General features: G+C 40.1%; 2 protein-coding genes across 16 annotated transcripts in view; one reads left to right on the top strand and one right to left on the bottom strand.

Moving 5' to 3' along the window:
* Ptp99A (Protein tyrosine phosphatase 99A) overlaps window positions 1-12,316 on the top strand; it is a 248,865-nt gene extending 236,549 nt beyond the window's left edge. For 3 of the 9 annotated variants that reach the window (XM_043422952.1, XM_043422950.1, XM_043422959.1), the window contains 12 exons: window positions 152-432; window positions 1,091-1,347; window positions 2,751-3,046; window positions 3,234-3,454; window positions 3,629-3,754; window positions 3,846-4,021; window positions 4,150-4,441; window positions 4,530-4,701; window positions 4,822-4,946; window positions 5,036-5,313; window positions 5,424-5,559; window positions 5,791-12,316. In XM_043422952.1, the coding sequence (XP_043278887.1) occupies window positions 152-432; window positions 1,091-1,347; window positions 2,751-3,046; window positions 3,234-3,454; window positions 3,629-3,754; window positions 3,846-4,021; window positions 4,150-4,441; window positions 4,530-4,701; window positions 4,822-4,946; window positions 5,036-5,313; window positions 5,424-5,559; window positions 5,791-6,258 (2,828 nt within the window). In that variant the 3' untranslated portion in view covers window positions 6,259-12,316. The remainder of the gene's footprint in view (window positions 1-151; window positions 433-1,090; window positions 1,348-2,750; window positions 3,047-3,233; window positions 3,455-3,628; window positions 3,755-3,845; window positions 4,022-4,149; window positions 4,442-4,529; window positions 4,702-4,821; window positions 4,947-5,035; window positions 5,314-5,423; window positions 5,560-5,790) is intronic. The other 6 variants (XM_043422957.1, XM_043422956.1, XM_043422955.1 and 3 more) reach the window with 6 other exon arrangements.
* Window positions 12,317-12,539: 223 nt separating this feature from the next.
* The window catches only part of LOC122413233 (Down syndrome cell adhesion molecule-like protein Dscam2), an 86,691-nt gene continuing 72,515 nt past the window's right edge, over window positions 12,540-26,715 (bottom strand). For 3 of the 7 annotated variants that reach the window (XM_043423434.1, XM_043423430.1, XM_043423432.1), the window contains 13 exons: window positions 24,533-24,681; window positions 24,227-24,381; window positions 23,841-24,022; window positions 22,421-22,729; window positions 20,659-20,955; window positions 18,411-18,552; window positions 17,940-18,067; window positions 16,208-16,636; window positions 15,493-15,777; window positions 14,691-14,977; window positions 14,116-14,374; window positions 13,740-13,830; window positions 12,540-13,337 (listed from right to left, as the gene is read on the bottom strand). In XM_043423434.1, the coding sequence (XP_043279369.1) occupies window positions 12,815-13,337; window positions 13,740-13,830; window positions 14,116-14,374; window positions 14,691-14,977; window positions 15,493-15,777; window positions 16,208-16,636; window positions 17,940-18,067; window positions 18,411-18,552; window positions 20,659-20,955; window positions 22,421-22,729; window positions 23,841-24,022; window positions 24,227-24,381; window positions 24,533-24,681 (3,236 nt within the window). In that variant the 3' untranslated portion in view covers window positions 12,540-12,814. Of the gene's footprint in view, window positions 13,380-13,739; window positions 13,831-14,111; window positions 14,375-14,690; window positions 14,978-15,492; window positions 15,778-16,207; window positions 16,637-17,939; window positions 18,068-18,410; window positions 18,553-20,658; window positions 20,956-22,420; window positions 22,730-23,840; window positions 24,023-24,226; window positions 24,382-24,532; window positions 24,682-26,715 lie in introns of all 7 variants that reach the window. The other 4 variants (XM_043423431.1, XM_043423436.1, XM_043423435.1 and 1 more) reach the window with 4 other exon arrangements.

Raw genomic sequence — 26,715 nt, 5'->3', positions numbered from 1 at the left:
GAAAGTCGATTGGGAAAAACGTTTGATCAACGTCCCTCCAAGATAAAGTCAACTCGACTTCGATTACTTTCTCATCGATAGCGTGGCCTCCATTGAAATTCAGTCAATTTATCCACAAAACATTTTTATCATGGAAAATGACAAATTTCAGATCCGTTTACCGAGTATAAAATATGGGTCAAAGCATACACGTGGAAAAACGAGGGGGAGCCATCCGAGCACATTATACAAAAGACTGACATATCGGGACCGAGCGCTCCTGTTATTCTGAACCTGACGTGCCAGGCTCACGATGCGATATACCTCTATTGGGCGAGGCCTGAAAAATTTTGGAATTCCATCGATTATTATTACATTATGTATCGCAGCGATAATAACAAGGATTACGAGGAAATGAAAATTCCAGCTGACACGGAACATCTCAACAGTGGAGTGAGTATATCGATAAATCAATTTTGCCAGCTTGCACCTCATCGAACAGTCGACTTTATGACCATCAACTTTTCTGTCACTTACTCAAAACTGACTTCCTGTTGAACTATTACTTTGTCGAACAGGAATAGGCTTCGAATCTTTACCCAAAAAATATGATTCAATCAATTTTTTTATCTTGGACTTGAAAATGCTTATCGAGTGTTAAAAGAATCCTTCGTGGGTTGGGATTTGAGAAACGTACAAAAATATTAAAAACAGCCTTCGAGCCATTTCGAGCTAAAGTATTTGTTCCAATGGTATCTTGAGATTTAGGTTTTCAATGTTTTAATAAAGTTGACGAATGTTTTAAATGGAGTCTCAAACGTAATGGATTATACGATATTTGTAGAAGATATTTCTAATCTCCATGTGGCTTAAAATACCACTTTGAGTTATCATCACCTGGAATAAACTCTGCTGTATTTGCAGTGATAAATGACTGGAAAAATTCGTTCGAGAGAATAGTAAAAGCAAGAATAAAAACTTCTATCTAAAGCTGTGGACGTAACGACCCGATAATTTTGTATTTTGGAACAAACGTCTATAAAAATGATGACTTTGCACCGTTGCTGATTAATTAGTCTAACGAGTAGTCCCACATCCGACTTGTTTTCAGATAACGATCCCGAATTTGACGATGAACACTGTTTACGAGGTTATGGTAGCCGGCGCAACGAGAAGTCACATAAAGCGTAACCTTATAATACGAGGAAATTACAGTATGCCGGGAACCCAATTAGTGGCACCTAATTGCGACAAAACTCCACCACTGATGCGTCGAAGCAACGACGAATTGAGCGCCGGTGTCATAGCCGGAATGATATGCGCTTGTTTCGCCGTTATGCTCGCTGTCACTGCCCTTGTTTTGTGGAGGTGAGATCCGTTCTGACTTCAAACATGTTACCGTTGACTTTTTAAACTGAAAAAAGTAGGAGAAAGAAAAAAGAAGTTTCCAAAAAAATAACAATCGACTAATTTCGGTACAATTGATTGTTCTTGAGAAAAAACTTTTTATTTCAATGTTCGATGGAACTGGAAAACGAGAAATGAGATTTTTTCGTTTTCTACTTTGTCGCGATACTTTTCCGAAGATTTCGAGCTGCTTTTCAGACGTTCGAACGACAGTGCAATCGATTAAGTAAATCTTAATCGATAAAGTATTTATACAAGAGACATTGTACAGGCGATAATGATAGCGCATCGATCCGGGATAAAACGGATGAAATATGCAAAAAATAAACGTTTCATTTCTTCCATACACTGACCTACTCAATTGGCAAGGAGTCTTATCACGGGAACGAGAAACGATAACGTCGACAAGGCTTGACAAATCGTTTGGCTTAAGAGTTCACGAAGTAGCGACGATTTCGTTATAATCTTTCACGCCTTCGGGCCTCGTCGTATTTCTTTTTTTTCTCTCTTTTTTTTTCTACATTTCTATCACTTTTTCGAGGAGCTCTAACGCTCAGTCGTCATGAGACGTTTGGACGAGACACCCTCGAGTTCGCGATCTTTCGTCGATATCTCCAAACGCGCTGTTTCGTAAGATGCTTAATTTTTTCCCAGTCCAGACTTATTAAGACTTTACTAAAAATAATTAGCAAAAACGATTTTGCCCGATTTTTTTGAACAAATTTTCTGCTTCATGTTGAATAAAAAATTTTCTATTCTCGCTGATATTCAACTCAAAAAATTTATATGATTTTCCAGTACTCTGGAATAGGATCGCGGACTTTGAATTCAGAATCGTGATTTATGTTTATTCCAGTTAAGTGGAAACCATTTCATTTGAAATTCTTTACGCGAACACACAAAATGCTTCAATAATTTTCAAAAAAAAATCGTTCTTTCATCACATCTTGTCGTTTTACTTTACTTTTTCGTTTCTTTTTTATTCTGTCTCTTCTAATATTTTCTTGTCACTCGTGTGCTCGTTAACGAACTAGATTCGTAGACGTTGCCCCGTCCGGTGAACCCTTAAGATAAGATACAGAACAAACACGACGTTTTTTCTTTTCTTTTTTTTTTTTTTTTATATAGAGACGATAGACATATGCGCAGCTAAGCAAATATAGTTTTTAATTTCACATTTCGAGAACCGATCGAAATGGATATTGTTTTTCGAGCATTTGTTGAACAGAAATTCGATATGAAGCGTTTTGATCTCGGGATTTTGACAAATGTTTGGGAATGAAAGGTTTTTTTCTCCCAAAAATTAAAATATTTTTTAATTTTATTTGTTTTTCATCGAATCAGTAACATGGTAATCTAATTAGGCCGCCTCTCAGGCGTGTTTTCAGAAAATGCTTTCAGACGACGTACTGCTTCCTCGATTATCCACCGAGAAACGTGCCCACTCTTCAAGAATGGGAAAACAGCAAACAAGACGGAGAGAGAACTGCGGTTGCAGTTCAAAGATTCGTGCAGCACGTCGCTGCCCTGCACGCCGACGGGGATATTGGTTTCAGCAAGGAATTCGAACTCTTTCCGAAAGAAACGGAATTATATCTCGCTGACAATTCAAAACACGCTGAAAATCAGTCGAAGAATCGTTACGGCAATATTATAGCGTGTAAGTACGAAAAAGCTTCGAGCTTTAAGTTTTTTTCGATGTTGGTAACGCCGTTTTGGAAAGCGCATTTTCTCCATCGATTTTCTCAACAGATTTCCCAAGTTTCTCGTGTTGATTACCAACGTTTCATCCACTTTCATCAACAAAATTTTTCAAACGTTTTTCATTTTTTAATCTCTCGTTCCAGACGATCATTCTCGCGTAAGATTGCTGTCGTGCGTTGGTGGCTCACCGAACAAAGGCCAGGATTACATAAACGCGAACTACATCGATGGTTGGCAAAGGTCACGCGCCTACATCGGTACCCAAGGGCCTCTGCCTTCGACAATCGATAGCTTTTGGCAAATGGTTTGGGAACAACGCGTTTCCATCATCGTGATGATAACCAATCTCGTGGAACGCGGAAGAGTGAGTAACGACAAACATCCCGTTGTTTCTTGTTTGTGGAAAGCGGAAAACCCCTCAGCTCGCGCCACGAAAGTTTTTATCGACTGATTAATCGTTTATATTCGTTCCCAGCTTAAAAAATTCTCAGCTTTGCCGAAGAACTCGATTACTAATACCGATAACGTTGAATTACAGCCAAAATGTGACATGTATTGGCCTAAAGAAGGTACCGAGAGCTACGGTCACATTCAAGTGAGCCTTCTGCGAGAAGACGTGATGGCAACGTACACCATTCGCACTTTACATATTCGGCATCTAAAGGTATTTATTTTTCTTGAAATCCCTTCAACCTCGATGGTTTTTCTCCTAAGCAACATTCGTATTTAATCGAATGTGTAATTCTGAATTAAAGCAGATAAAGAAGAAGAAAAACGGTGTGAATGTGGGCGAGAGAACGGTTTATCAATATCATTACACCGGATGGCCAGATCACGGTGTACCCGATCACCCACTTCCGGTTCTAAGCTTTATTCGCAAATCATCGAATGCCAATCCACCGGCAGCTGGACCAATCATTGTTCATTGCAGGTGAGCTAGCAAAACTAAATAATTTTCTCGGATTGAGTATCAAAGTTGCATGTAAAGCTTCTGAGGGACGTTGAAAGTTAACGAATTTGAAAAATTCTCCGTTAATTAACCGTTGAATTGATTAACAGTGCCGGAGTTGGTCGTACCGGAGCGTACATCGTGATTGACGCGATGCTGAAGCAAGCGAAAAGCAAAAACGAGATAAACGTATTTGGTTTCCTCAAACACATACGTACGCAACGTTACTCCTTAGTTCAAACCGAGGAACAGTACATTTTCATCCACGACGCGTTGCAAGAAGCAATTGAGAGCGGAGAGACGAACATCCCGGTCGAAAACTTGCTGCACCACGTGCAGGAGATGTTGGTCTCGTCGAACACGAAAACTGATCCATGGAACAGTCTCGAGGCTCAATACAAGGTAAAAAATCGTTCTTCATGTCTAACGCTCGTCCAAGAATTTATAAAAAACGATAAGGCGTATATGATAACCTTCTTTTCGCCCTCAGCTCGTCACAGCGTGGAAGCCAAAAGATTTCAATTTGGTGTCAGCTACGAAAGCTTGCAACGTAAATAAAAATCGAAATCCCGAAATCGTCCCGATCGAGACCGCGAGGGTTCATCTTACACCAAAAGCCGGAATTGATGGCAGCGATTACATAAACGCCACATGGTTTCCAGGTAATTTTTCAAACTCAATACTCAAAACAACGAACAAGAATAACGGAGCTCGATCCCGAAAGAGATCGGAATAAAAGTATTTGGAAAAGTTGTTGAAATACTAAAAACGTTTCGATTCAGGTTTTCAGAGAAATCGAGAATTTATCGTGACGCAGCATCCGCTGAAAAACACGATCAAGGAATTTTGGCAAATGATGTGGGACCACAATTCTAAAACTGTTGTAATGTTGACGCAATGTGACGAGGTGAGTTTATCATTCGGATGACACTCCCACTGAAAACGAGCGATCGAGTTCGTCCTATTGAATGACTTGCTGACTTGCTTGACACTCAGGAATATCCGGAATTTTGGCCGAGCGAGGGAGAAGAACTCAACACTGACAATTTCCGGGTCCATCTCTGCGGGGTTAAGAAAACCGTGAGCGGTGTCGTACTCCGGGAAATAGTCGTGAGATCGTTGCAGGACGATTACGAGCTCAGTGCGAGAATCGTACAAGGCCCGGTCACCCAATCCGGCCTGTGGCCTCACAACAACAATCCCAAAGCTTTCGTCGATATCATTCAAGATTTTCACAGAGATTATCAAAATGGACCCATCGTCGTCATGGACAGGTGAGGCTCAATGCAAAAACTTGAATTTTCAGTTTGATCTCATTATTTGTGTCTTGAGTGATATTGTTACGGTAGAAATAACAGAAAATTGTTTTTCTTTATCTCCGCAGATACGGTGGAATTGAAGCTGGTTTATTTATTCTCATGACGACTCTGATGAAGCAATTGGAGTTCGAAAAGTCGGCGGACATTTACATGTTTGCTAAATTGTTGTACATGAAGAGACCCGGAATCATAAGGTCGAAGGTACGACGAAACATTTTTTCATTTTCTGTATTTTGACTTTGCGGCATATATCGAGAAATACAACTGTCCCGAATCTGCCCAGTAAAAAGACCAATAACGGGGACGAAACTCATTTTCCCCTCGTTTGGAAGGATTTAAATGTCGATATGTCGGGTGCCTAGAAATTCATTAAAATTGTGTATCCGTTCGAATGAGAAAGATGACGGAACGTTTTGTTTTCTCTTTGTTCAGGAGGATTACGTGCTGATATATCAGTGTCTGGAGGCAGTGCTGTCGTCGAAATCTCGAGTAGAGCCGGATCTCTACATAATGGCGAACGGCCACGTGAATTGTTCGATAAACGATACGAACGAGGCAGTGCAACGGGGGGGAATGGATTATTCAACGAAAATCGGGACGATAAGAGACTACGCGAGTCTGACTGCGGGTAGTGATCAGGAATACGTGCACCCGGATTACGCGATGTCGAATCGCATGAACAATATAAACGCCGAGCGAGGGTGTACGACGATCGACGGCTGTGCCGATTACGACGACGACATTATGAACGACGGTGCAACGATACCGTTGAGAAATCCAAATTATTCGAATCACACGGGGGAACAAATAACGATCGACGCGAATGGCTACATCACCAACGGAAGTATGAGAATACCACCCGAGGGAATGGAAGCGACATGCGGAATGGTCCCACAATGATGGAGGGATTTTTCATTGCAGACTGACGATTCGTACCGGCATTCGAGACGTCCGAGCCAGCATCCGGTTGATTCGAATTACGTGCGAACGAGTTGCGGACATTTTTACGAAGATTTTCAAGAGCATCGAAACCCGAGGACTTTATTGTCAAGCGAAAGACACAACGTGTGACGAATCGTTATGAAAAACGACGGAAACGCTCATTCGGACGAGAGCGAACCGACGGGAACGAGGGACGAGACATTTTTGTAACCGGAGTCGTTTCGATCGAGAAATTTCCATTCGCTCTTCTTTTTAGTGTTTTCTTTTTCTAATCCATTTTTAGGAAGAGAAAAAGCCATGTATTTTAGTACGCGCCATTTTTTCTGATTTTTTATGATTCTTCATATAGCTTGACACGAAACACACCGGAGATTACGACGACGACTCGATGCTTTCGTCGTCCACCTAGTCCATAACGAAAAATAAAAAAAAATACGAGAAAGCAGACAAGATAAACGATTTCAAACGTTTCCATTCGTCTGTCCATTATTATAAATTATGTATATTTTCATTGTAAATAATTTAATGGACCATCCGACGAACCTAGTTGCCAAAGAATTAGGTATTAATGTGCGTATCGTTAGCCGAATAAATGAATGAAAAATGGAAACAATGTACGAACAAACGCGTAGGACAGAACAACAAATAATGATACGAAAAAGAATAATTTGTGTACATAGAAGTGAAGATTTTGTAATTTTGTCTTCGCGTCATCTTTTATTTTTGTGCTTTCTTCGAATCTTTATTCGCTCGACGATATTTTAGTTAGAAAAACTTGTTTTTTGTACATTTTTCTGGACTATCCTCTTTGACTCAAAGAATTTCGATTTTCTACATCATCCGTGAATTCTGTTGTTCTCTCCGACGAATGAGAGCAACGTTTTAACGAAGATACGAAAAAACAAACCCCGAGTTATACATCGATTCGATAGACTGAATTTTTTTTTTTAATCGTAATTTACCGATACAAGTGGAACAATATTTTTTTATATATGTTTTTTGTTTTCCTTTCGTTTTCATTTTAATGACGTCTCTCTCTCTCACAGAGTGAGAATAAAATTCATAGAGGAGCGGATTCTCCTCAATCACCAACAGCCACATGATAATTGCGTTTTAGTGGTTAAAAACGTTTTTAAGTGACAATTTTTCTTTTTTTAAACAATAAAAATTGTTATAGACTTTTACTTTAACTCGTTTTTTTTTCCATGAATCCTTTTTTATCAGGCCACATAAATTCCTTCGTGGTGTTGGCATCTACCAACTATAAACTTTTCAATCAAACATTTTATTCGAACACATTTATCGCCCAAACAACGAGTGATGAATTCTCGTGCTCTCGAACTATGAGTTCACGAAAAACACGTAATGTATTCATTTATTTATAGATATTAGAACGAGCGTGATAAATTTTTGAGAGATAATCCGCTGGCCTGGAATACTCACTGCCAATTTTATTAAAAAACTTTTTTTATTTCTTTATTTATACAACGAAAATTTTTTTACCGAATAATAACGTACATTTTCGTTGCTATCATCACTTAAACGAATCGACTAAAAAACTTTCTTACCACATTGAGCATTATCGCGGAATCGAAGATAAAGTTTTGAATGAAAATGTCTTCCTCGCTAAAGTCATTCCTTAGCTCGCACACTGAACGACGATCATTTTCAAATATTCATCACTTCGTTCCTTAGCAATGATTCACATGGAGAAAAAACACACACACACACACACACATTCTACGCTTCATTCACCGATACACCATCGTAACGGTGCCTGTAAAGACTGAAAATTTTTATTCCTTCTCAAATATAATTAAACTAATGTCGTTTTGTGTAAAATGTATAAATTTCAAAAAAAAGTCATAGAATGCCGAGAATCAAAGTCTCAAAACCGCTGTATTTTGAAGAACACAAACTTTTTGACCGATTCAACGGTCCGTGTATAGGAGGAAAAGAATAAAGTGTCAATCACGAATTTATTTGTCCAAAAGTCATTGAGAAATCGATATTTTGTCAATTATTCTCGAGACGCTAACCCTCGATTCTTGTTATTTTCAAAATCTTCAATATTTTTCACAAAGTTTACGTCCTCGACAGAAATTCATGAATATTTGTAAAACTTTTAAAAGCGCTCCTCCTATACAACCGTAATCGAGCAAGCGTTTGATTTAAAAAAATCAAGTTCGATTCGAAAATCGACAAAAATGTAGAAAGTATATAGCTGTACCTATTGTACGAACGAAATAAGGTGAAGAATTTCAAAAAATACCATTAAATATCCCTCCAGTGCGTTCGACATCTACTAGAATTAAATCTATCAGAGTCGCGAATGATAAAAAGTGATAAAGAGGAAGCGAGAGAATGATAATATGGGAGAACGAAAGAAATGTGAAAATTTTAAGTTTATCATCAAGCACTAAGATTACAAAAGAAATCATTATTCCTTGGGCCTCTCGCGTGTCTGTGGGAACCCAAGAAAAAATCTATATAAATATATAAATATGAATTATGATATGTAGAGCAGTGATTTCATGACAAATCGACTCAGTTGTTTCTGTAAAAATAAAATGCGTCGCACTCGCGTGTTAATCTGTCGTGAAGTAAGCCACATGTAGAAACGACGTTGAATGACTGCAAAGAGATCGTGAATGAAGTGACTAAAAAATGAATTTTCGAAGTGAGACAAAGAGGAAAAAACATCGTAGTTTTGTAGTCTACGGAAGTGAATGCCGAAATTTTCAGTCTCCAATAACTGATGAGTCAAAGACAAAAGCACTGATTGCCAGTAATATTTGATCCGCGAATTCGTGACTGCCTTAAAAACATCGATTGATCGACTAAAAATCCGTTTGGCCCGCTCTTCCTCCTCGATTTTTCAATTATAATACGAATTGGTGCAATTAGTAAGTGATTTATGAAGATATTCATAACGAGCTCTCCGTTTGAAAGTTCAAGATAAAAATAAAAAAAAAGGAAAATTTTTAATGAAACGTTAAATCGATCTCCGAGCGAAAATTCTCCGTCTATCTTAACACTATTTTCGATGTCAGTACCAGATCGTACTAAATGCTGTATTATTACGCTGTAGTCGACATTTACCGTAACAATTATAACTTAAATCATAATCTCGATAATATTAATAATTATGATACTTTGAAAAAAAAAAAATAAATAAAAACGATATATACATATGTATATATATTACACATAAGCAAAATCAATTAGCCGTGTATAGAGAGAAATGTATAGATTCTAGTCAGTGAAATGAAAATCTGTGACAAAAGCAGGCGCGTGTGTATCGAACGATGATCCAACAATTCGGACTCCAGGCAGACCTAAATTCTCAATTTGTTTTTTCTTTTCTTACTTTTTGTCGTATGTAGAAATTTGTAACGAGGCAGATTCGAGAAGCTCGGTATTTCGATAAATGCAGCAGACCGGAAAGGGAAGGTCTGCCTAAAAAAAGTGTTTCGATTGCTTGCACTCGCTGGAGCATGTGGGCCGAAAGGAAGGAACGAAAAGAAAGAGAAAAAATAAAATTGATACGAAGCGAAAATGGCTTTTAGGAAAAACGAAAATGGAAATTTGGCTCGCGGCTGTAAATCCTTAGAACTGTATGTTTGACGTAGTAATCGATGGACTAAGTAATGTTATTATTACATAATTAATAACGAGTTACAATCGAAGATGAAACAAGCAAATAATCACAATCAGACTAACGGAAGAAGGAAGGAGAAGGAAAGCAATCCAAGGCTAGTTTTTAATGCGAAAATAAGACGCAACGGCGCGTGACACAAAAAACACTTGAACGAGCATTCGCTCTAGTATTTTCCCTCAAAGAGACGAAAATAAAAGAACTCTGTGGGATTTGAAACTTCTTATTTATTAGGACACTGAACCAGGAGTTATGCGAGTTGGCAAACAAAAACCACGGTCTAAAAGTTGCTCCAAAATTTTGAAATCTCACGATAGGTCATATCGACGTATCAGGGTAGAAGAAAGATAAGATTCAATGAGGAAAGTAGACAGACAAAAACACACACACACACACAAAACGTGAGCCGTCCCCGTTGAAAAGAGGAATTAAAGGATTGGAAATAGGGAAAAATAAGATGAGCGAAAAATGATAATTCACACACATTCACACGGTTAAGTGCACGGCAAGACCTCTGTACACACTCTTTGTCCCTGTCTCAATCTGTCTTTCTTACAGTATCTTGCCGACCAATTAAAAACTAAGCTATCGTTACGAGCGAGAGAGAAAAAAAAACAGAATAAAATAAGACGAAAATTGGTGTGAGGATAACAAAATAATTTGAAAAAAAAAAAAAAAAAAAAAAAAATAATAATGTGCACGAGTTCGTCGGAACTTTTGAGCCTCCAGACTGTGTCGTTTTCGATCGAAACGAGACCTTAAATATAAATATCTATACATATTATACATACGATTTTTTCGTACCTCTCAGCTACGCAATTGTCCTTTTTTACGTCGATCGAACGAACGAATGACTCCATTTTGAAAATAATAAAAGAAAAAAACAAACAATTTTACGAATCAATGAAATAAAAAGGAAAAGGAAACAAACCGAATAGCTAATAAAGCCGAATACGCCCACGAGTTTGAGACTCTCAACGGTACATCGAAGTCACAGATTCATGGTCAGTCACCGTCATGCAATTTTGCTCGCACTCATCATTGTTTTCGTTCGAAGCATCGTTGAATTCATCCACTTTATCATTTTGTCTGAGGGAAAAAAAAATTGGAAACACGACGAACATAACGTTCGATTTGCGAATACAGGGAAAGAGAGAGGGATAAAGTGAGGGAGCGAATACAATTATAATTTACCGATAAAATTATCGATTTAATTGAATGAACATCGCGTCGCGGTGGCAACCGGGTTCCCCGATGAGCACACGTGACGCCAAATATTTTTGCCATTCCAATCAGTATTTGTACATAGACATTGTAAATATTCATGCGAACATCCGATATAGAGTATATTCAAAATATACAATGGGAATTAAGAGAAAATACACGAAAGGAAGAATGGAGAAGGAAAAAACGAAGCAGAAAAAAAATAACAAAAGAAACTAATCTTATCGTTAGAGAATTATTATTATTACCATTATAGGAAATTATTTGTAACAAATGAAAGAAATAATAACAGATTAAAAACAGAAAGCTATTAAATATTGCAAGATTAATAAAGAGGAAATGGGAGAGATCGAAGGAAGAGATATTGAGGAGCAATCGAGCAATCGTCGCTGTACAATGTTTGAAAATGAAGAAATGTATCAAATATACACGGTAACAGGAAAGGGAGAGAGAGAGAGAGAGAGAGAGAGAGAGAGAGAGAGAGAGAGAGAGAGATGTAATTTGCTCCATGTGTGGCTTTCAATGTAAACGTCACAGGCATAGAAAATGAAAAAAAAAAAAAAAACAAACAAACAAACAAACGTCGAGCAACATCGGGCCATTGAGTAAAACGAAAAAAATTGAATAGAAGAAAAATTAAAACGGTTCCTTCGTCTAAAGAAATCGTGAATGTCGACGTCACACAAATTTATCATTTTGAAAAACAATTCGTGTGTGTCTTTTTTACTGTGGAAAAACAACAACAACAACAACAAAACAAACTCAAACAAACGTAAGGTCAGCAAAACGCAACATGAATGAATATACGTTTGGATGCGCAAATATTTCATCGTTGAAAATGCACAAGCGTCACTAAAGTGTAGCACTTTGAATTCGGATTTTCGTAGATTCCGAGTAAAGCGTATCCGCATTTTATATACAAAGAAAAAAAGAAACGAATGAACGTACATAAAGCACCAACATCCTCACACACGAACACACATCTGGCTGCGAATCATCATTGATGAAGCCCGTTAAATTTACGTTTGTATATCACAAGAAAAAAAAACTTAATTTCGTGCCAGTCCCGTCCGGCATGATATTGAGTTATTGTAATCATAAATTGATGTAATAAACTGTTTATTGATCTTGTCATTGCGATCGTTTTATTCGGATAGGAAGCAGTTTTGTTTCTATCAATCTCTAAATAATTGAACATTCGCAAGTCGTTACGTCCTACAACTATTGCAAGGATGCTTTGTCACTTCGTCATATTTTTCGATTTCAGCCCTATGACAATGTGGAAAATCTGGAGAACCGAACGACAAAATTATCATTGAAAGTGGCCATGGGGGAGGAGATAAAAGTGAGAAATCAATTTACTAAAAAAATACGTCTTTATTGTACACGGAGCATTAATATCGTCGTAACTCGAAGACAGCCGGTCTATACATAATTTCGATTCGTTAATTTTCTTCTTTCTTCGTTAAATCGCTTATATAAGAGTTTTCGTGTTTTTTTTTTTTTTTCGATCTTAGCGCATAAACAATGGAATATTTCGTGAATGAGTCTGTGTACGTGTGTGCGTGTATGCGTGTATTATTTGGTATTCGTTTATCGTTTTTGGTAATTAGTCTCGAACATTCAGTACATTTAGACGGTGATGGTAAAGTCTTTGGGTGATTTGGACAACGAATTGCAAACGGGGCCGGGTCTCTTGCGCTGGAGCTTGAGCTTCATGTCGATGTCGCATTCGGCTTCGCTCATCTCGTGGGCATCGCTGAATCCGGAAGGTGGTTTGAGCTCGAGGGTTGACAACTCGCTGCCCCAATCTTCGTTCCTGTCGTGAGCCAACGATTCATCGTATCTCGTGTTTCCCTGAACACTTCGGGCGACTTTGCTCGAACGATGCTGCTGCTGCTGCTGCTGTTTGAGTTGCTGCTCGTTCAACAAACACAAAGATTCGGCCGAACGTCGACCGGTCGACTCTTTTTTCACCACCCCTGCTAATGTCTTTCGTGGACGATTTACCGAAAGTGAGGGATGGCTCGGCGACGGACTCGTCGAGTACGGACGCGTCGATATCTCCGTATCGGACAATTTCGAACTCGTTCGAACTCCTTGACTCGTCAATCGACCACTCTCGACCGTCATCTCGGGCGTCATCCCACGACTCCTTCAATACATCAGAAAAGATCGTGTGAGACACAGTGACGAGCTAAAAAAAATTTTTCCTCTTTTTACCCTATTTTCAAAAAGTTTTCATTGTTTTTAGTCGAATGAAAAATTTGTGTGTAACAGTGATCGATCGTAATTGGAAACGTCCGGAGGGCGAGACTCGTGCAAAAATAAACTCGGGAATCATGTTCCATTTTTAGTTACCAAGGAACTTCAGATATTTCAAACTACGATTTTGTAGAGAAAATTTTGAACGAAACACCAGATATTTGTCAAAAACAGAGCTCTAAAAATACCGCCTCCTCCGTATAAATATTCAGCCAGTATCATCTCGATTTATACCGGAAGGAAAATACCATCGCGCGAATTCCTTAATTGACAAATTTCGTGATTCGCATACCTTGGCTTCTCCGGCCTTGGGAACGTTTTCCTCTCAGAAATTGGTGACGGCTCGGTTGATGTACTTGATTCGTGGGTGTGGTACAGCACATCTGCGAAGCAGTGAGTAGCCCGGAGCAGAAGGAGGAATGGAGAAAGAAGGAGCGAGAGGGGGGGGGGGGATGAGACAGAAAAAAATGAAGAAAAACCAACGATAATTTTTGACGAGGGTCGGAAATGAAAACAAATATGACAGAGAGAAAGAGAAAGGATGGAAATAGATCGTTTTATCATGAGTCAATTAGTATGATCGATGAACAAATTTGTTGCTTTTTTTAAATCGTATAATTCATTGATTAATCCAGATGCAAACACAGAAAGACCGAATACTAACTTACTATGATGAACCGGTCTTGGAAAAAGGGCCAGTCTTTGTTCTCTGCCACGCAGTGGGCCTGAGTTAGGTCCGGGTGATCGTGCAATGATGGAGGCTGGTCCCGAGTCATCAAGATGATTCGACGATTCGGTACGACTGCTCGTGCCGACCTCTGTGTCGCTGTCCGATCCGAGAGTGTCATACTCCTCGGACTCGGACTTGAATGATTTGGATTTGCGCCTTGAACGTCCACGTACTTTCATGTACTGATCTACGTCACACTGCAATTCGAGTAACAACAAATATTACGTTGTTCCATTTCATGGAACGAGAAGCAAACTCGCCTGTGGTTTATCCATTTATGCAAAATACGCTTGAACTTGTCAAACTTTCATTTGCGGAAATTCTATTCAACTTTATTCGAATAAAAACTCCATTTGCTGCTATCTTCAATAATCATGGAAAAAATATGATGAGATTATCTCAAGAAAATAACTGAATACGAAAGAAAAGTTTTTTAAGGTTTGACTGAAAGCGAAATAATGATTTTATCTAGCTACGGACGGAGACCGATAAATTTCGTAATTCTCGTAATACCTGAGCGCCCTGCAGCATAGTTTCACTTCTCTCGTAAAAGTAAGCGTGTCTGCTGGGGTTGGCTGAGAGATTTTCCTGCTCGGGAAGATGGAATGTTGCATAGGGATAAATGTCTTCGGAATATTCAGGAATGCGTTCCAGGGCGCTCACCTCGCGACAAGGTGATTGAGTGCCGGGTTTTCTCACAGTCGCATAATATTGTTCCCTCTGTTCCATGTTGTGTTTATTATCGAGGGCAGCCTGGTTTTGTGAGTTTGGATCGTTCGAAGTTCTCGTTCGACCTGGATCTAGAATCAGAGGAAGAGGTTAACAAGCCCTTGAATTGTTTGTTTTTCAGGTTTTATATCGACGCAGTACCAATTTACTCGGGCTCTTCCTGCCACTTGGTGTGTGAAAGGTGCTTTTGTTAATTCCGACGTTCCTCTCGCTGTTTATATGTGTATATATTAGAGAGAAAACGAGAAGCAATTTACATGCAAATTGAGTTTTGGTTCTCTGGCCCGTTTATATAGAATTATCGGGTGAATTTTGGCTCGAGGGCCTAATTATCGTGCATGAACAATATTTCGTGTGTGTGTGTGTTTATTTTTTTTTTAGGTTTTTATCCCGAATGACCTCCTTTTGGCTGGCTTCCTGGTCCAACTATTTCGGAGAATGCTGGTCAGGAATTTATGGATTTTGCTATGTTTCGTCGACAGAGAAAGCAACACATAAAAACGTTTTCTTTCTTGCCCCTTTTTTCGGCTCTTTTTCTTGGTTCTTTCTCACTTTTTCGATGCCTCCCCAGGAACTATTTACTCACGTGTTCTCAGGCAAAAGCAAACGCCGCCAACGACCAAAATAACTGCGACGACGGATATTACGCTCGGCGCGAGAACCTGAGGATCCAAATACAATGGCGTGTCCTCGCTCACGTGAGTCGGACTTCCGTAAATCCTCGTGTTTCCCGTTAAACTCAACGTACTGAATAAGTATTCGGCCTGTGTTGAGCCGGCATTGTTGTAAGCGGTTACCCTCAATTCGTAACTCGTTCCGCTCTGCAGGTCCACTATTGGAAACCTCGACTGGGGCGAAACATTGTTCGAAACTGTATACAAAATGAGTTCATTAAAGTTCCATTACTCTCAGGCATTTTTAGTTATTTTCATTGAATTTTTAGCATCTGTTGACGGCTCGAAGGAGAAAATGCATTCGGACTGATTCGAATGACTCGATTTCAATGGTAATTGGTCGAAAAATATTTCATCGACGAAAACAAACCCGACGGAAGACAGCAGACTCGTTTGGCCGAGAAAATCTACTGCCCGATAAACTTTATAAGAATTTTGAAAATTCGATAAAAGCCATAATGTGAATTATACGGAACTTTAGGCCCGCGGGTGATTCGCAAACGATATTTTATTCTCACCAGATCCTCGTTCTACGATCGACCAAATAGACGATAAAAATTAATCCGAAAATTCTCGTTGCCAAATATCTCGAGAGGAATAACCGCTTGAATTATTAAATGGACTTACCCAATAGCCAGTCCCCGGGCAGCCTTCTGTACTCAACGACGAGGTACAAAATTGGGCAACCACCGTCCTGCCAAGTGGCCATTTCCAGGAGAACCGAAGTCGCATTAATCCTGATGAGATGCTGTTTTGCGGGGGCAAGTGGCTTAGAGCCGTTTGTCTTTGCCGTAACTGTCTGACTGGCGCTACCACTGCCAATACGATTGAACGCCGCCAATGTGAATTGATACTTCGTGCCGCATTGCAAGCCACCAAGGAGATGAGTGCTTGCACGACGATCGAGCATCACCTCTTCCCACTCGGCGAATTCGCGTCGATAAGCAAGCACGAAACCTTTGATGGGCGCCCCACCATTATCCCCCTGTTTCCATTGTAGCTGTACGGCGTCCATCGTTGTACCAGTGGCCAGGAGATTCGGTGGAGTCGGCGGAACTTTGCACACAAAGTTTCCCAATTAGAAATCTCCCATCAACTCATCTATCTCTTCTATGCTTATATATCCGGACACAGGATGTTCCAAAAGTTGAATTTTATTCGAAGAGGTCGCACTTGTGCCGAGGAGTCTGAGGACGAGAGTTTTCAGTCTTTTTTTCAGCCACTTTTAATCGGGTTGCAACAGCAAATGATCCTTTAATCGAGGATTAAATTAACAGTCATTTCAGACCATTTTGATTTACGTTCTCGGGCTTTTTAGATTCGATATTCAATAAAATGGACTCCCTAACTTTTGGTGAATATTTCGAGCTCCCCCCCAACAAAAATCAATGAAACAAAACGCTCCTGGATCCATTGAGGCAATTCCTTGAGCGTCGGTAAGGAAATCATTAATTAATTCTCCGTTGCTTTGAGCGCTATTGGTAACAAAACAGTCGAAGCAAGCGGAACGGAGATGGTTGCTTTGTGCCAGTTCTAGTATCACATCCAAATTCGTCACAATATATATAAGTGAGGATATAGCTTTGGAGGATTTCTATATATCTATAGTGTATCTGTTCATTATTGTCGTGGCGTACGCGTGACTGGCTCGAGGAAACTTTCGTAATCTAAGTTAGTCGAGAGGTGGTATTCGGGGAGGATTTCCCGTGGCTCAAGAGACTTTTCTACCGATCAACTTGAAGCATTTGTACATTTTCCCTATTCTTTTCTACAAAAATCTATACACATATATACGTGCTCAGACGCTATATAGGATTCGTCTCGACGAAAGAAGCTTTTGATGGCAAAAAAACAATTTAGTTGGAGAAAAAAAAAACAACGAGCGAATCGAATCGATGAGATCGGTCCATCGGTTCGTTGCTCGATATCGCAAACGCTGTTACTCCCCATTTAAAACGATTAGCATTTAATTTCTCGACAGTTTATCACACACGATGAGCAGACAAAACGGCGTGGCGAGGAGCCCCGAGGTTTATCGATTAAGAGCCTTTGTGTCCAGCTCCATCTCTGTCTCCGGTTTATGCAGATATAGATCGAGTACCAAGCCCCCACACAGGGATGTAAACCTCATCATTTTGCATATCGAATTTCACGAGTTAGGCCTTTGCGTATCCCAAAAGTCGATACGTATCCATATTTATATTTTTCTATATAGAACACGTCGCTTCCAGTCGAGCCAATCAGATTACTCGGAACCGTATTAAATGTGTACACGCGTATCGAGAATCGTGGTCTTCGGGGGAAACGTCGTCCTCAGACGGGATCGATCAAAGCTTGAATATTCCGCAACGGACATTACCTTGCACTTGGAGCGTGTAGACTATCTCGTCGGAACCAAGACTGTTCTTAACGTGGCAGGAGTAATTGCCCTCTTGTGATCTTTGCACATTTCGCAACGTCAACGTGTTGTCAGGCCCGATATCGTATCTTGAAAATTACAAAATTATTATTTCGTCGGTCGCGCTCCGTTGGCGATCATTTTCCATCAAATAATCTCAAATTTAATTCAATGATTATTCGAACGTTTCAACGAAAGGCTTCGAGAACAGCGTAGTTTTCACGTTAGCTCGAACCAACTTTTCGTTTTTAAATTTTCTTTCATTTACTGATATAGAGTAACTGGAATGATCGTTATCTCTTGATCGAATGAAAATTAATGCGGAAACAAAAAGATTTTTTTGCAACGTTTGGTGTTGGAGTTACAACAGTTTTGCCTGTGTGCAGAAATACATAATGTGAAAACAACGAACACGATCATTCGGGCGCTCACCTCTGATGTTTCTGCAATTTCGCATCTCCGTGACGCCATTCGACGCTCGGCAATGGCACACCAACCGAGAGGCAAGCGAGATTAACGTCGACTCTCCATGGCGTTATAACCGGTACGCCAAAGGACACAATAGCCGCTGAAACTAATTGAAATCATTGCTTTATATAACTAATTAATAATTTTACGGTTTCGCTGGTAATTGGTAATTGAATTTTTCCAACTGATCGATGCGTTTCTATTAGTCAACTTGATGATGAAACATCGAGACGTGGGTCCTGAAGGTTTTCACGTTACCGTGGGATCGTCAGGTGAGTGGGAAAAAAATAATTCGCTACGGAATCTTTCGCGAAAGAATAAACTACTCGAGATTCTTTTATGCTTGCGTCAACGGGGCGCTTCGAGGGTTCCTCTCGCATGATTAAAGAGACGGAGAAAAAGATAGAAAAGTAAGAGGAAGAAACAGTCCCCAAACGGTGAAGATACACTCGGAAACGAAGCGTAAGGGCTCTTTTGAATTGAAACTCGGAATGAAAAAAGGAGCATTATATCTGGTGCGACTGCTCGTTAACGCTTTGTATTTACCTTTTCCCTGTCCGGGGGTATGGCTGACTGAGAGCGAGCAAGAGTATGCCTCAACGGGGGAATAAGAAAGTGGGTCTTTGCCGTCAACGTCTCTCTTTAACGAGAAACGAGATACGTTGTATTATAGACTTTTCACTGGATCTCAATGCAAGAGAACCTCAGAAAATAATTATTATAAAAATAACAATACATCGTTTGTCCACGAGGTTTTTTATGTTAATAATAATTCGGAGGCATCGTTATCGCTGTGAAAGTCCTGCAGGATCCCGGGTACGATTCTTAATGATTTTTCAAAGGGTTCGTACCGAGTTGAGCATCTTTCACGGTCGTGCGTTCAATGACTTTGGATCGGACCCAAAAGCTCCAGAGAAATGATCCTCGACAGCGAATGCCCCGTATTTTGACGGGGAAAAATATCCAGGCGCATTGCACTCGGAGGGGGAAATTGCTTTACCTCCAATTCGATATCCAATTATTCGCTCGTGGCAATCAAGTGTTTATGTGTATCGAAGGATCAGAAGAAAATTAAATCTACTTCGAGGAAGATGTTGAGTCCGACAGTGGATGCTGAAACAGGAAGGATTGCTCAGGAAAAGTGGGCAGAAACAGGAGAACAAAAGGTATAAAGTTTTGTTTAAAAGTTGTATAGACATAGAGCGTGCGAATCGTTCGATGAATAAACTCCAACAAGATTGTTCATTATTTCTTTCTCTCGTTGCAGCCAGCATTTTGCTGGGCTTCTGGCGCGAGCCCACCCTTTTCTCCCAGGGGTGAAACTTCGCCACGAACAAAGGAGCCGATTGATGCTCGGAAGAAAAAAAACGGCTGCGAGGGAGGGGGGATGAAGAACGGGACAGAAGTAATTGTAAAAAATTGCTACTAATGCAGCCGATTCTATTCGGCCGCAGCGTTCCCGTGAAGTTTGAAATAGTAAGGGAAACTCAGCGAAGACATAAAACGAACGTAAAATCCATTTTTCTCTTACGAAATAAAAGGGATTTCGTGTCAATGACAAGCGTGATGTACGCGGGGATAATAAAAATAAGGATTTTACAAAGTCCAAAAGAATATGGCTAAAGTTTTATAAATTCTTTCGCTAGCTCCGAGAGTATTACTCTCTCGCGAATGGCGAATCACCGAATAAATGGACAGGATTGTACGACTGCATTATCGATTTTACGCCACTGATTTTATCACGTAAAGTACACGACGGAAAGAACATTTTACCGTCTCGCTTTACGTACACGAGTCACGAGGAAGTCACTCAAATAATCCAATTCTTCCTAATCGATCAACGAAACTCGAACGAATTGTGAGGCGAGAAAAAACAAAGAATTACAACTCCTGTAATAAAATTTCTAGTATTTGTTCAGCATTACGTATTTTCATCGACAAAAAAATACCAAGTCGACGAATAAATTTTAGTTCAAATCGAGATTCTACTCGTCAAGAGATCTTTTTAATCGAATGTCAACAAAAAGGTTGAAACTTGATTCATAATTTGTCGTAATTTGAAAAGTCGTGGAAGAGACAAACACTCGGTAAAGAAATTCTCTTTTTCTGCTTCGGAGTCCCCTCAAATTTACGTTAACTTTGTCGTTTTGGTATTTTCATAGAAAATTGTGAATATTTTCGATTGGAAGAAATTCGGTCCGTTTATACTCACTCGATGCGCTTGGTTGAAGTTTGATGACAGAAGTGCGAGGTCCCTCGCCAACTTTGGTCGACGCCGTAACCCAAGCCTCGTAAGACTCGCGCAATTTAAGACCGACAGCGTCATAATGAAGTTCTTGAGCTCCGACAGAACCTTTGATGATCTTAACTTCCTGGCCCTGATCCAGCGCTCGAATGTAAACTGTATATTTCGTGAGCATTCCGTTCGGTCGTCGTGGCGGCAACCACGATATAACGACCGCATTTTCCGCGCTCGAAACCGCTTTAACTTTTTCAGGTGCGTCAGGAACTGTTCGGAGAGAGGAAAACCAGCACTATTTACAATCCCGAACTTCCGTGCAATTGTAGCATCCCGGATGAAACGCGACGACAGAAAATCTCGTTTCGATTTAAGATTCAATTGATGCGAAATCCGATTCGATGAATTTCGTTCGAGATAAACGAATGATTTGAAAAAAAACTTGAGTATTTTGATTTCTCAAAAATCAAGTATTTTAAAAAGTTTTTAAATTCTAAAGAAAGCATTCATTCGTCATAACTAAATATCAAAAGCTTAAATAAAGTATAACAAATAATTGAAATTTTTATTTTCTATAAAATAAAATTTTTTTTAAATTTAAACAGCTAATCAAAAATATTGATTTCTTTTAAATAAAGTATTTTAAAAAAGTTTCAATGCTAAAGAAAATATTAATAAATTAAATATTGTAATTAAAAAATTTTTAGGTAGTAAAATATTTGAAAATACCAAATTTAAAACAATAATCTTTTTACAATTTGTGCCAGCGAAATTTCATCGTCCTTTCTATCAAACATTCTCATTATCTGTAGCGATCTTTTAAATCCGGAGCTAAAACCGTTGGTTCGCAGTTCGGAAGATGAAAAAGTCCAACGTCGATAGCGAAGAATGGTAAAAAGGTAAATACGGTTGTGCAGAAGGAAGGTCGAGAGCAACAAAGGGATTTTCAACTCGTAAATATGAATATAATAATGAGCGGAGGATGAATTTCATTTGAGAATTTGACGAGGTCGCGAAGCTCTCGTTTATGGTGAGGTGTAAGTTTTTTATGAGTATAGTTTTTAGTGCAATCTCGCATTAAGGGATTGCCGCGAGAGGTGGCAAAGTGACAGTTACGCGGTAATACTCTCGACGTTCGTGGTCTTTCTCTTAGGAAGGGAAAGGGCGACATATTCTCTCGTCGAGCTATTTCGTGCTCGAGAGCTTCAAGAGTCCGCAATGATAAACGCATTTCTCGATAGACGTTCCTCGTACATAAACTCCGGGTGTCCTACTCACGTGTAAATACACATTGCCACGAGGGAAAACGAGCGGAATACGTTCATGCAAATGTCCGGAATGTTTTGACCCGGAGTAAAACCGCAACAGGATTAAATTGCTGGTGCTTCGGAGTTCTATGGGAAAACGGGCGCAAACTATGGTGTACTTTATTTATCGCGATGGATACTTCGAGCCCGGTGAAACGAGTGTGCGCGCGTGCTATTCGCCTCAACCCCTTTGAGCTTAAACCATAAAGGGAACAATTTTTCCATCAGTATGAAATTTCAATTGAAAAATTAATTTCAATTTTTTATTTGACGTTAACGTCATTCCGCATCACTGTTACTAAAACATTTTTTATACGAAAGAGTTTTGATATTTCATTTGGAGCTGCAAAAACTGAAAATCACGATTTCGTTAAAGCTCGAATGAATCGTTAGCTCTCGATAAACAAGATCGAAATAATCGCACTCACCATTCTCTTCGGTCGTGCAAGAAACTGGGTTGCTACTGACACCCTCGCCAGCTCTGGTATACGCCAAAACTTGTACAGTGTAATTGGTGTACGGGTCCAATCCATGAAGGACAGTGCTGAGTCCATAAGCAATTTTCGTTTCTCTGGATCCGTGAATTTCGGCGGTCATGTCATTCGTCGGCTCGTAGAGGAGTTTGTAGCCCTGAATGACACCGTGAACTCTGTCATTCGGTGGTGGTTTCCAGGTAACCTGAATATTCTGGCCGGTGAGAGCGGTGCACACGACGTTTTGCGGTGGTGCGCTCGGAACTGTGTCGGACACATCGCAAAATGTTTATTGAAAAAAGCTCAACGAAGAGCGTGAAACGCTCGCCAACGAGAATCTCGAAGTACGTGGAGCAAAGCAATTTTACAAGCCAAACAAAATTCTTCGAGTTAATAAAATTCGAAATCGTTTAATTTGCCGAAAAGAATGTTTACCAATTCAGCATTGGCACTCGAAAAGCTGACGAGTTTGAAAACTCTCAGCAAAAAGTTTGAGAATCAGATTGAAAACAACGTGACGAGGGGAAAGAATCCGTCCGAGCTGAGTTTGGAGTGGTCAAGCTCAAAAAAGAAGTGAGTTAGTGGCGAGGATGTGTTCGGTTGTCTGGATGTAGGAGATGCGTTTTTTCCTAAAAAAAAAAAGATTCAGCGGTGCTCGTGCATAGAGTAAACAGGGGAGGAGGCATCCGAGGGACAGTTTGTTGTCATGAACGAAAAGTTATCTCGACTGGTGTGTTTTGCTGGGGTAACTTTTTTCAGTGAGACATACGAGTGGGACATGGCGAAATTTTTCATACGAACTTTCGAGGTATCTCGAGCGTGAATAAACCGTATCTCGATTAACTTTTAACATCGGTGAACTGGGAAAATTCATGGATTTATGAAGCTGGTAGCGGAGCATTATGTAAACTGTAAACAGGATTTAAAGTTATGAGGGATAGTCCAGAGATTCGAAAATATCGGGTTAAACGTACGCTTGACTCGCTCCCTCGAATATTCCTCCGATTTTTGTAAGCGTGTGAGCTCAGTATCGTTCGAGGATATTGATTAAGCACCAGAGGTTAAATTATTGAGGCTAAAGTCGACAGGTTTGAGGAGCTTGCTTCAAACTCCAGAACTCCGGGAAAGCTCTAGCCGGTTACATATATTCTCCTCGGTGAACGAAAGACAGCGAGAGAAAGCGAAAGAGAGAGAGAGAGAGAGAGAGAGAGAGAGAGAGAGAGAGCTTATCCTCCAGTGGTTGCAGCAAGTTACAAGCTTGGAAAATAGCAAGGGTGGATCATCGTTTACCAAGTAAATACATTTGGAGCGTTCCCTGGCCTCGACTTGACGTATATACCAACTACTCCTGCTACATAACTACACCAGTACGTACCAGACTCCAAAGTTTGTGTTATGATAGGGTCAGAGCCTGGACCATCGCCTTTGCTATTGAACGCTTTTACGACTATACTGTATTGTGTATATTTCCGGAGTCCGGCGAGCCTGTACTCGTAAGAGCCATCACCATTCCCGGTTATGCCAACCCTCGTGGTATTTGTCAACGGCTGCTCACCCCTAATAAACATCTCAGATATTATCCTTCGTTAAGTCAAACGTCACTCAACACCGATTCTTATCGACGCGTATATTGTTGATCGATCGAGCTCGGAGACCGAAGCAAGTCGATTCTCATTCGTTGCAATGATCGGATCCAAAGCTTGACCATTATTAAAATCCTTCGTTATGATTTTCGCGGGAATAAATCACGGTAAAACTTACCCTACGATCGTCGAAAGTATCGTGTAGCCGAGAAGTTCACCGTTCCAAGTCGATTGATCCGGAGGCTGCCACGTGACCTTTAATTGCTGCGGCCCGAGTGGCTCGACGCTGACGTGTCTCGGCGCCCCACCGGGCACTTCACCATCCGTTTGAGCCTACAATATTCGCAATTGCAAACAAAAAGCCAATAATACATCGACCAAATAACTCGATTGCCACCTACATGAGATGAGCTTTTATGCAACATGAGGCTTTTCATGATTGTTTGTTTGTTTGTTTGTTTTTTCAAAGATGATTGATACTGACACGAAGTATGTCGCTCGGAGCTGAAGTTCCTAGATGATTTTCCGCAAATACCCGAAAGTCGTAGGTCGTTGCGGGCTTTAGCTGCGTTACCAGAGCGTACGTGTTGTCTCCGGTCACCTGCTGCTGCATGTTGTGGTCATGCCACTCATCTTTCGGTACACACAAGACATACGCTCTTATAGACTCGGTTAATTTGACGATTATTGTTATAAATTATTATTTTTATTAGCGTTACTCTCGTCGTTGTTCATGTGGATTCGTTAGTTATTTTAAACCGCTTATTTTTAAGGGGATCTCGTATTTCGACAAAAATCTTGAGACTCAACCTTCGTCTTCGAAACTCCGTATGGTTAATTTATTTCCTCGTTGTTGACAGCGTACAAGAACGCGAGGCGAATTTTTCTCCGGTTCAAACGTTTTTTCAGAATTTTCTTCTCGTTATGCTTGGAGAGCATGTTAGAGAGACACAAAAAAACTTCAACTCCGACCCCCCGACGTCACGAAAACGACGGCGACGACGCCGACGACAAGAAGAACAACGAGGACGATCTGTGCACCCCGAATGCTCACCAACTGCATATACTTCACGTCACGTATACACGTCACTCTTCCGTCTTATCTCGAACATACGAGATGTGTCCTTTGTCTCACGAACGAGAGTAAGTTATGGTACGCTCTAAACGCGAATGTATTTTCCTTATGATACGTGTGCATGGGACAGCTCGCCTCGACTCAGCCCCCATTCTCGACTCCCTTTTGTCTCCAATTACCCTCATTATTTTTTGCACACTCCAAAACACCTTTAGAATTCATGAAAATAACTTTTGGAACTTGATTGCCGATCAACGACGAATTTTTGAGAATTTTGATATCGAATTTCCACTTTATCGAGGCTTGGAAAAGTGTTTTACTGTTCGTGGAGTATTTGCCTCGACATTTCCAGAAGAATCGAGCATTGTCGACCAAGATAATCTGATGCGAGGTTACTTATTTCTCCAGTTATTTCGATAATTTTGAAAAATTGAGTTTGTTCCATTTGGGAAGCCTTTTTCGAAGGTTTTCAAGCGATGCGAGAGCGAAGGGCCCATGTATTTGAATATTTTGAATTGTATTTAGAACACGACTAGAACGCTCGAGAAATTTAGCTGCATTTACAAGTCCGTGTGAGTGGCTGCTAGGGAGGATAGTGTACGTAAACGCGTCGACGAAGAGGAAACTGTTGAAGGTTGATACCCTCTCGAGAGGTTGCCTGACGAGAGATCGCGAACTTTGACTGCGGCTAACAAGACGATCTGACACGAGAGAAAATTTCACTCTGCTACATCGAGTTTTGTATGAGCGACGATTATATTTGCTCAGCAAGCCCGGGATGAATAAATCAACCAATTTTTCTTACCGCGAGACTGCGATCGAGTTTTTCATTTTTTCTTTTTCACGATATTGAAGAAGACGTGAAAATTTCAAAGGTGCGTACGCTGTATGACTTTCTCGAAGGAACACGAATTTCGTCGTTTCTTCGCCCACGTCGCGAGAAGCACGAGTTAATCAGACTGGAAAGTTATCGCACTTTGACTTTTTATAATCTCAGCGAGAGAGGCAAGTACGAAACTTTCGTACAGCAAACACTGAAATTTCTTCCAAGACTCTGCAACGTTTCGAGGCGGGAGGGGACTAACTCTGAACACACCCAAGTAAGGAAAAATTTTCAGCCAACTTTTTTCGTTTTTACGCAACGACGGATTGAATATTTTGCGTCAATACTACGACGATATTTTGCGGATTTTTACGAAAATGAATCAAAATGCATACGAAAGATGCACGCTAACGATTTAAACGAATTTGAAATAACTGATACGATCTTATATTTATTTTTGATGAATTTTCCTCCCCCATTCAACCCTCCTGCTGTGTTCGAATCGAAAATTCTATCGATCCCAAAATCGATAATTAACTTTATTCATATTTACTGCCTTCGAGAATGTAACACTATTAATTGGAAAATTCAAACAATATACTCGAGTGCATTTCCAAACAAAACAAGAGGCTTTTAATTAAATTTCGTAACATTCGTTGAATGTAAAGTTTCGGTAGCACGTGCTCTTTCAACAAAAGTCCAATGAATCGATCGATAGGAAGGTATACGCGATCGAATATGATTTCTCTTTAAACAATGAAATCTATTG

This window comes from Venturia canescens, chromosome 7 (genome assembly GCF_019457755.1).
Source record: "Venturia canescens isolate UGA chromosome 7, ASM1945775v1, whole genome shotgun sequence".
Taxonomy (NCBI): domain Eukaryota; kingdom Metazoa; phylum Arthropoda; class Insecta; order Hymenoptera; family Ichneumonidae; genus Venturia; species Venturia canescens.
This window is presented reverse-complemented; position numbering and strand designations above follow the sequence as displayed.